The sequence below is a fragment of the Herpailurus yagouaroundi genome, unplaced genomic scaffold (genome assembly GCF_014898765.1).
Source record: "Herpailurus yagouaroundi ecotype Mexico unplaced genomic scaffold, PumYag 403, whole genome shotgun sequence".
NCBI classification, from domain to species: domain Eukaryota; kingdom Metazoa; phylum Chordata; class Mammalia; order Carnivora; family Felidae; genus Herpailurus; species Herpailurus yagouaroundi.
Genome location: NW_024412620.1, coordinates 737301 through 746937, shown reverse-complemented (window position 1 = coordinate 746937; position 9637 = coordinate 737301). Strand labels below are relative to the sequence as shown.

The 9637-nt window shown below is 54.3% G+C and overlaps 1 protein-coding gene across 1 annotated transcript in view; it reads left to right on the top strand.

Moving 5' to 3' along the window:
• Window positions 1–3920: 3920 nt before the first annotated feature.
• The window catches only part of LHX9 (LIM homeobox 9), a 22400-nt gene continuing 16683 nt past the window's right edge, over window positions 3921–9637 (top strand). The window contains exons 1-3 of the mRNA XM_040463486.1: window positions 3921–3997; window positions 4760–4869; window positions 5121–5186. Of these exons, the coding sequence (XP_040319420.1) occupies window positions 5159–5186 (28 nt within the window). The 5' untranslated portion in view covers window positions 3921–3997; window positions 4760–4869; window positions 5121–5158. The remainder of the gene's footprint in view (window positions 3998–4759; window positions 4870–5120; window positions 5187–9637) is intronic.

Here is a 9637-nt window from a genome sequence, read left to right as displayed (position 1 = left end):
CTTATAGCCTCCGTTCTCCTACTGTTTTCTCCTCAGTGTTAGCAACCCAAGGGAGGTTGCTGGCAAATAGAAGGGTTTGAATACCGTCTTCATTTTATTTATATCTCGAGCTATAAGAAGATTGATATAATGCTATATTGTGCAGCATATGAGTGCCCAAGAAGTGCCATTCTGCATCAGGAAATGCTCTCATCTTCCATCTGTTCTCTCAATAAAAACTCTAAATCATTCTGACTTGAGGGTCAGGGCTGCTTAAGACGCCTCTGATTAGACCATTCTTTCTTCTCTCCCCCCACAGTTCCCTCCTCCATGTCTCATGGCACTTCCCAGGCAAATCTGTCTTAGGACATTGTATTAGCTTTATGCCCATTCCATTCACTGCAGTGACAGCTTGGGGTATCAGGACCCAACCTGGGTTAGGAGCTTGCAGGAACTATTGTTTCTACACTCTCTTCCCTGCTTCCCTCTGAGGACAATGGTCCCAGAAAGCCTTTTCCTTGCCGGTGGAAGCTGTTCAGTAAAATGAGGCTGCTGTGCATCGGAACACTGGTTCTGCCCAGAGCTGGCCCTCAGCCTCTTCTCCCAACAGAATCCAAAAGGCTCTCGGGCATCTCAGGGGTCTTTCTTAGGCTCTGCCTATGGCCTGAATACGAGTTTTAGAGATCTGGAGCAACCAAGAGATTCTGGTGCCTTCTCACATCTTCGAATCAAAGTAAAAGACATCCCAAACTGTAAAATAAGTGAAAAGGGAGCCCAGTAAAGTTCTGGTTTCCCCCCTTGATTGTGATTTATGCTGTTATTTTTATGTCACATATTAAGCTGTTTTCCCAAAACGTTGGCATTTTAGTGCCCCAGTTTTGCTATTGCCCCCACTGTGGTGCCCTAAGTAACCCTGCCCGTGGGCCTTGTGAGGTGTTGGCAGCCTCTTGGGATGTAAAAAGTCAGTCTCTGTGGCCTGGTGTTGTCCTCTCTAGAAATCATTTTGAGGAGGGGAATAGGAGAAGGAGGTAAGCATTACGATTGTGGAGGCAGTCAGGCTTTCCGGACAGGTTTATGGACTCCTGGGAGCCAATTTCCTTTCTATTCTCAGGTCAAGAAGCAACCGGATAGCTCAATGTTTTCCACTAGATTTGAAGATTACCAAGTCCACCTTCTGGGTGGGAGCTGGATGGTGCTTTCTTCAGCAGTCCCCAGAGGGAGAAGAGAAAGAAATGGAGCCTGAAAAGGTCATCTTTCTGAAGAAACAAGAGAAAGAGGAAAGGAAGTTCATTTTGAAAAGCACCGTGTAAGGCAGTGTTTTGAGAAAGCCCCCTGACAGACGGAAATAACTTATGGGATGTCTCCTTCCTAGAGGCAGCTCTTTCCTCCTCCCCGTGTTCTTCCTACCGTAGGAAACTGGCCCAAGGAAAAGGACTCCGATGTCCCTCAGGGATGATTGTCCTGTGGTACTCTTCCTGGCAGAACTTCAAGCTTGTGGGCAACCAGGAAGGAGTAGCCATTGGGGGATGGGGGGCGCTCTTACTCTCTCCAGCATCTGGGGCCGGGTAGCCAAGGTCTGAAGTTCTCCGCTGTGGTTCTGAGGAGATGCTTGTGAACCACACGTCAGGGGTGGCGGCGGGCGCTGCTCCCACATTAAACACAATATGGCCACATAAATGGGCCTCACTGCAAGAGCTCCAAGCTATATTGTATTCACACATTGTAAAGTAAAAATTCAGGTTTCTTATTGGGTGTGTGTATACAAACACATGTGGATGCCGAGAAATAGAAACTTCCCAGTTTAAGTCAACCCTGGCACTGCTCCACTTTCATGGTTTCTGGAGACTCCTATCATAAGTCACCATAAGTCAAGGGGAATTAATTTCTAGATTGTTTCCAACATAGAAACACCCGCTGGAACCCAGGGAACTGGGGAATCTTCTTGTGGGGTTTACCTTGGTGGAGGATGGGCATAAATTCCCTGAAGCAGGGGGACCTCCTTTCTCTAGGAGAAGGGCCCTGTCCTGGTAGTTTTCATTGCAGGTGAATTGCAATGCATACTTCGCTCTCTTCAGTATGCAATGCATACTTCAAATGGGCTAGCCCATTTGATTTTGCAGGGCAAGGAAGAGAATGCCCCCCCTTTTTTTTCAAATGAAACTTGGGGTTCCCACACCTGGTGTGTTTGGAAAAGAAGAATCCACCAGAAGGGGAGATAGATGCTGCTGGGCCCTGGGCCGATCTTTGTTCCACCGCAATGCCCTTTATCCAAGGCATTTGCAAAGTCTGTTCCGACGTGCGCTTTTCCACTGCCAGAAAGCAGCCAGGTTTAAATTAATCTCCAGACAAAGCTAGGGAAGCCGGCTCACTACCAGGCGAATGGCATTTAGCGTGCTGCCTTCCTCTGAGCACTTAGAGACCTCACAATCTGTGGCCAGCCCAGAAGGAACCTCCCTCTCCACTCCATACCAACACCTGCCATTTCATCCTCTGTATCTTCCACCAAAGGCTTGAGTTTCTGGACGTCTGCTCGCGGGGGAAGATTTAAAAGTCGGTGCTATTTTTCACTACCCTGCAACAATTAAAAGGTACTTCCGGGTGCCAAAACTCTCCTCTGCCCTCAAAAAAAAAAAAAAAAAAAGAGATGTTTAAGTGTGTGTGCGCGTGCGTGTAGTGGGGAGGGGATTGTCAACACCCTCTTGCACACCTCTGTGGAGAACTTGGTTTCTGAGAAAAGGTTCGAGAGGAGCCCTCAGCTGTCTTTACTTAGGGGTTAAGTCGTTCCTGGACGCCCAGCCTACCCGGGACCCCGGGGGCCCTGCTGTGTGTGGGCACCCCAGCGCTGAACTGACCCTCCTCCCTACAAACGGTTTCAAGATTGGGTTCATGACTCAAAATCTCCAGACACACGACCCTCCTTTTTTGAGACTAAAGGTGTAAAACAGAGTGTAAACCTGGGAAACATGGGCTCTCGAGGGATTGGGAGATTCATGACGACCCACATGTTCCCACTCAAGATTTGTACCAAAGCGTGAGCTCCGGTGTGCGCTTCAGTGAGCGCGCACCTAGTGGTGTGTGTGTGTTTGTAGAATGAATGCCCCCCCCCCCAAATATCTAAAACAGTTCGTGACCCCAAAGAGGATAAAAATCCTCTGCTTTGAACAGGAATGAATGAAAGCACCTGAGCGTTTCTGGTCGGTATCGCCAACCATCCATCCATTCGCTGGCCTCGCTGGGAGCATAGAAGCTAAACTTGAGAGGCTCGTCTCCTCCCTGGCTGAGAAAACGCACCGAAATAAGGCGGGGGGTGGGGGTGGGGGTCTGGAGGAGAGAGAGAGAGAGAGAGCCAAGGGGACCAAGATGGGAAGGGAAACGTCGCGGGCGAGAGGAACTTAAAGGTAAAGTAGTGGAACTGGTCGCCGGTGGGACTGGCCCCCGAAGCCAAGTGTTCGAGTGGAACCAGGGTCTCTGTCCTGGGTGCTCTGCGCCACATTCCGGGATTTGGGACGGAAAGGGAAAGCCAGCGGGCTTGGATTCGTGCCTCCGGCTGGATCCCTTAGCACCCCTAAGCCGTGTGGCGGAGCTTTCGGGTCTGGTGAAGAGGTGGTCCCCCCTCCCGCCCCGCACAGCCTCAGGCGCCCCCATCCCACACTAGTTTCTCAGGCGGCTGATGCGAGCGCGGGCGCCCCGGCCCTCGGCTCCCTCAGCCCACGCACCGCGCAGGAGCCGCGCGGGTGGCACCGCGGGGAGGGGCGGGGAGGGAGGGCCGCTCGGGCACCAGGACCCCGCAGCCCCAAGCCGCCAATCTCGCTGCTCGCACGCCCTTCCCGCACCCGCGCAGGAGCCTCCCAGCAGCCCCCCGCCCCCCCGTCGCCGACTGCGAGGAGCGCACTGGGTGGGGGAGTGAGTAAATAATTGGCCAGAGGCCCGGCTTCCCGGTTCTCGCTCTGCTTCCCCGAGGCCAGACTGCGCCCGGGGCCGCTGGGGCGACGCAGCCCCCTCGGGAACCTGACACCAGGTAACCTGGCCCCCGCCCCGTCCCGGGTCTGGGAGTCTGTCTGTGACCCCGAGAATGCTCATCCCCCAAGGTTTGAGTCGGTTTTCTCCCGGTTAATCGCCATCCGCACCTCCTAGCCGGGGCCGGTGGGAGAGACACCTCCAGCCCCCGCGCTGACCCGACTGGGAATGCCGCTGTAGTGCGCCGAGTGCACCTCAAAGTGCTGGGTCCCCGGCGCCCAGCCCGGGAGCGCCGAGAGTGAAGAAGGACCGGGAGGGGAAGGCGGGGATGCGGCGGGAGAGCAATCAATGGCTTAGCCCGGCTTCCCGCAGGAGCTACCGCCCATTCACGGTCTATGCAGGCACCAGCTGGCGGCAGCATCTTTTAGGTACGAGCTCCAGGAAGGCAAAGGCCTGCTGGGGGGGCCGGGAGCCCACGGCGCGCCGCGGGACCCCAGCACCCCCGCTGCGCCCAAGCCTCAAGATGCTCTGGGCTTTATGAGGTTCAGTTACAGCCGAGTCCTCCATTAACACCTCCCCTGATTATTGAGAGGCTGGAAGGGCTGAACGCAGCCTCAGAGCGCGTCTCCCTCTGCCCGCGTCTTTGCCCTCTGCCCACCCCTTCCTCCTCCTCCTGATTTGGAAGCATAAACTGAAAATAAAAGACAGGTGGAAGGAGCTGCGGGTCAGAGGTGAGGGATTCGGGTCAATTCCGAGAGAGACAGACAGACAGAGAGCGCGAGCGAGCTTGATTTCCACCCAACGGGTTATTTATTTGGATTAGCAGAGGAACCCTCTGCCAAGACCTGGGGACCAGCCCGCACCTCTGGACGCAGCCTCCCGCCCTCCCTCGCCGAGGATCAGGTTCTTGGGGGGAAACGTCTGGACCTCAAGGTAAGATCCCCACGGGGGGTTGTCTCCTAGGAGCAGTTCTCCGGCCTGGGTGTGCGCCCGGACGGCCGGGCGCCCCAGGAGCGTCCCGAGCACTAGCGGAGGCAGGCCGGGCTTCACTCGTAGCCGCCCGACGCCCGAGGTCGCGGCGGGAGGAGCGGTTCCCACGCACGATCCCAGCGGGGTGGTAGACTGCGCCCGGGGCCCCGGGCCGCACCGCCCGACTGACGCGCGGCTTTTCTCTGCCAATGCAGCCACCATTACAGCGTGATCAACTCCTTTGGCTCTAAGAATGCTGAACGGCACCACTCTAGAGGCAGGTGAGTTATACACCAGTTTCCTTCTCGTGTCCTCTGCCCTTTCTTGGGCTGCTATGCACATCGGTGAGTGTGTGTTGTGTGCGCGCACACGCGTGTGAGCGCCTTCACTGGGTGGAAGAAAGAGGTGTGTGTGTGTGTGTGTGTGTGTGTGTGTGTGTGTGTGTTAGAAATTAAACCACGTTTAGAAGGCTCTAAAATGTAGTCTCGTTCAGTCTCCTGCCAAGATTCCTGAAAGCTGCGTTTCCCTCTTTTTGCCTTTTTTTTTTTTTTTTTGAATGTCTGACTTTTTTGAGGATGGAGAGGGGGACGTGGAGGTCACGGTGGTGCTGAGCCGCGAGTTATCCGTGGCGGCGAGAGGGATGCGCCCTCGACCCTCCCCGATGCTGCTGGGGGCGTCTCCCCACCGGAAGGGATGGGGGGGGGGCAGGGCTGACACCGCTGCTCACCTGTGTAAAGCTTAACTGGAAACTGGCTTCCCGGACATTTTTTGTTCAATGCAAACCCGCGCACCAGTTCCGGCGCGCGACCTCAGAGGCCGTGGTGCGGGACATCTCCCTTTATTCCTCGGGAGGCTGAGGGCCAGCGGCGCGGCAAATGTCAGGTAAAGGGCTTCAGATTTCGGACGTGGCATCCGTCCACCCCCCCCCCCCCCGGAAAAGAAGCCAGGGGCCACGGAGGAAGGAGATTTGAACTGAGCGAACGATGGGCAGGTGGCTTTGAGGGTGCCGACGAGGCGCGTGGCTTAGAGAGCGCAGAGGGGCAGGGCTGTGGGGCTCTAAGGGCGCGTAGCTGGGGCGCGGCCCTGGGTCTCCCCTCGGCGCAGGAGGACTCCCCCTGGCCCAGCTCCGCTCAGCCCACTCCCATCTGTCTGGAGGGAGGCCCTCCTAGCAGGACTGAGTCAGAGATGCTCCCGTGCTGCAGCGCCCGTCTGGACCTGTTTGAACGTAGAGATTCCCTATGCGCACCGACTAGAAAAGGCCCGGTGGCTCGGGAACATCCGCTGACCCTCCGCCCAGCGCAGCCAGGGTGACACCACTGAGTGAGCGGTGCCTAACCCCAGACGATGTTGATTTCCCCGGGCCCTGGGATGTTCTCAACAGTGCCAAAAGCCAGACACTGCTTCCAGAGCTGCACCTTTTTTTTTTTTAATTTTTTTTCAACGTTTATTTATTTTTGGGACAGAGAGAGACAGAGTATGAACGGGGGAGGGGCAGAGAGAGAGGGAGACACAGAATCGGAAACAGGCTCCAGGCTCTGAGCCATCAGCCCAGAGCCCGACGCGGGGCTCGAACTCACGGACCGCGAGATCATGACCTGGCTGAAGTCGGACGCTTAACCGACTGCACCACCCAGGCGCCCCATAGAGCTGCACCTTTCAGACCAAGGGGGCTCCTCAAACAGTTCAACTGGGTCAGGAGGAAAGGTGACCTCTGCCTTTTTAAGGGCAAACCCAGGGCACAGGATCTTGGCCTCCAAGGTTCAGATATAAAGAGAACTTGAGTTGCCTATCTTATCAAGAGATGGGTCTGCTGGGGTTTTCCCTCTCTGGTTGCTCCCAGGGCAAAGCAATGCATTTGCTTTATTTCCTGTCTCTTGCTCTCTGAGGAGTTTTTCTGGGCAGGTGTCTGGGACAAAGTTGCCACTTTCATGGAGATTCCAGGACCCTGAACCCTTCGTCCTTACTGCCCTGCCCTGCTAGAGACCAACCGCCCGCTCTTCTGAAAGCTGCAACAGTAGCCAGATGGATGGATCCTGGAGCACTGAAAAGAGTGAACTGCGTGTGCCCAGTTGTGAGGAGGGCTGCACCTGGCCAGGGTTCTGCCCCAGTGCTCCAAATACAGCTTTGAGTTCAGAGAGGAGAGTTGACATCCTATTATGGGCCCCAGGTGGGGGGAGCCCACTGCACCTGTCCCATTTAGATAGGCGGAGCCCCAGGAAATGAACCAGGGAACACTCCGACTTTTATGGAGCACTCTCGGGCTATTCTGAGGGACGACTGGCTCCAGTCCCTCCTCACCCTAGGTGAAAGAAGTCTGAGCTACAAAGATGCTCTCCTTAAAGTGCTTGCTGTCTTTTGTGAATAAGGGGTAGTAAGGGGGGCCCTCTTAGGTATCTTTCAAGGGCTCCAAGACAAAAAGGATACACCCAGTTCTTGGATCATTCCCCACCCCCCACCCCCCACCCCCACCATGGGCTTCTTCTTCAAGGAAATGTGAGAGGAGGCAGAGCTGGGTGGATGGGGAGTAATTTCTGCAGGATTAAAAAGGACCTCCCAAACTCCAGCAGCACCCCCTGCCCCACCCCTAGCTTTCTAAAAACTTCCTACATTGGCTGCGAAGGAAGACTCCTGGCAGTTGGCTTCTTTATGGGAAGTAGCAACTCCCACCGGGTGTAGGAACTTATAACCTGAGTTTATAAGAAAAAGCAGGCATAGCTGGGATCCAGCCCCAAAGACTATTGTAGAAGGGAGTCTGCCCTGCCAGTACCTGATAGATGATTAACAAATACTTGTGGAAAAGAAGAATGAATGGATGGGTGGATGGATGGGTGGATGTGTGGATGGTTTACATCATTTCTGTGATTGGCTTCCTTGGAGACTTCACCGAACTCTGGCTTTTTCTTGCAGTTGTTTGTTAAACTTTCCCTTCATAGAGTCTCTAAAGTTTCATCTCTTGCAAGAATAGGGTGGTATTCTTGGGTTCTTTGTTTTTGCTGACCCGGACCAAAATCCAATAACAGCCAAGCCAAATTCCAAACACCCCCATTTGGTAGGTGGTGATGGGGGCGAGCGGTGATGGGGGTGATGGTGAGAGCGGCAGTTTAGTCCAGAAACTAGACAAAGTCAGTCCCTGGATTGAGGTCCCAAATTTACTTTTTCCTTGGAGCTTCCTTGGGTTAACTAACCGACTTTCTTCTCAGAAACCCCTCCTCTTTCTCCTCCTCCTCCTCCTCCTCCTTGGGATCTGAGTCCATTTAGCTGTTGACTTGTGGGAAGGCAATCTGCCCCTTTGTGAGAGGACCTGCTGTCTCTGAAAGGGTTGCTGGTCCCAGCCCCTCCTTGGGGCCCTTCATTTGTGCACGTGGGTTTGAAAAGCCCATTGATTTCCATCCAAAGGGGCTAATTACATTACTTACAGTAAATAGCAGCCCTGCTGTCCAGTAGGGCTGCCAAAGTAGGGGGGGGGGAGGTCTCCAGCTTAGTTCACTTGATTGGCTTCATTTTTGTGTGAAATTGTGTTTTATGAGCTGTATTCTGGCACCCGGAGGACTGTAACAGCGTCCAGTCTGCAAATAACATTATTTTTGACCCTGAGAAAAGAGCAAGGGGAAGCAGTGGAGTCTTGGGTTTCATGGAAGAGGTGACTCCAGCAGCTTCAGAAGGCGAAGCTTTGGGACAGGAAGTCAGACTGCTGCAGAGAGTAGCTCCCTTCCTCCCTCCATTCTTGTCTGCCTGCCTGCCTGCCTTTTTTTCCTTCCTTCCTTCCTTCCTTCCTTCCTTCCTTCCTTCCTTCCTTCTTTCCTTCCTTCCTTCCTCTCCCTCTCATTTTCATTCTCTCTCTCTCATTTCTTCCCATCTCTTTCTTTCTTTCTTTCTTTCTTTCTTTCTTTCTTTCTTTCTTTCTTTCATCTTTCCCTCCTCTTTCCCTCCCTCCCTGTCTCCCTTCATCTTTCCAAATTGGGCCGCTGTTCCAAGTCAGTTTCCCTAGAGGGAAGCAAGTCTGCCACCAGCATACCCCTCTGAGGTATCCAAGATGTGTCGGGACGTGAGCCATTCCTGGGAAAGCTGATGGGGGTGGTGGGAAACAGGCAGGCACTAGGGAGGAAAGAAGCAGAGAGCAGCCCCAGCTTCCTACTTTCCCTGCTTAAAGCTGGGCTGGTTCCTGCCGCTGCTGTGCGCTTCGGGCCCCTAGGGGGCTTCTGGTGGCTTGCATGAATCGACAATATCGGAGTATTGTGGACACTTTTTAATAGGGCCAAGGAGGGGCCACCACTAACGGGAACAGAGGGAGACAGAACAATCCCGCCTCTTGTGAGGCGCAGGTCTGCAATTCTGCTTGTCAGCTCTCACCTTCCCCTCCTCCACGGCGAGGAGCCCCTTTCACATCCTCCTAAAATTGCGGCACATCCAGTTTTACAAGTCCCCGTCCGACAAGGGCAGTGGGAACAGCACGCAACTGGGCAGGCACCTAGTCCTTCAGGGTCCTCCACTTGCTGCCCGCATCAACAGGTTTCAAGGGGGACCCTGGGATCCCCAGCAGATTACCTGCAAACCTGAATTGGGTAAGAGAACACCTCACCCCACGTCATGGTTCAGTTGAGTACTCCCCACTACAAGTCTATGCCTCGTCCTCTACATTCATTTTTCAAAGAAAAGCTTTTTTTTGCCACCAATAGCCAGAATCTTAGGTTCTCCTAGCCTGTTTTTCACTTTGGGGGGGGGGGGGGGGGGG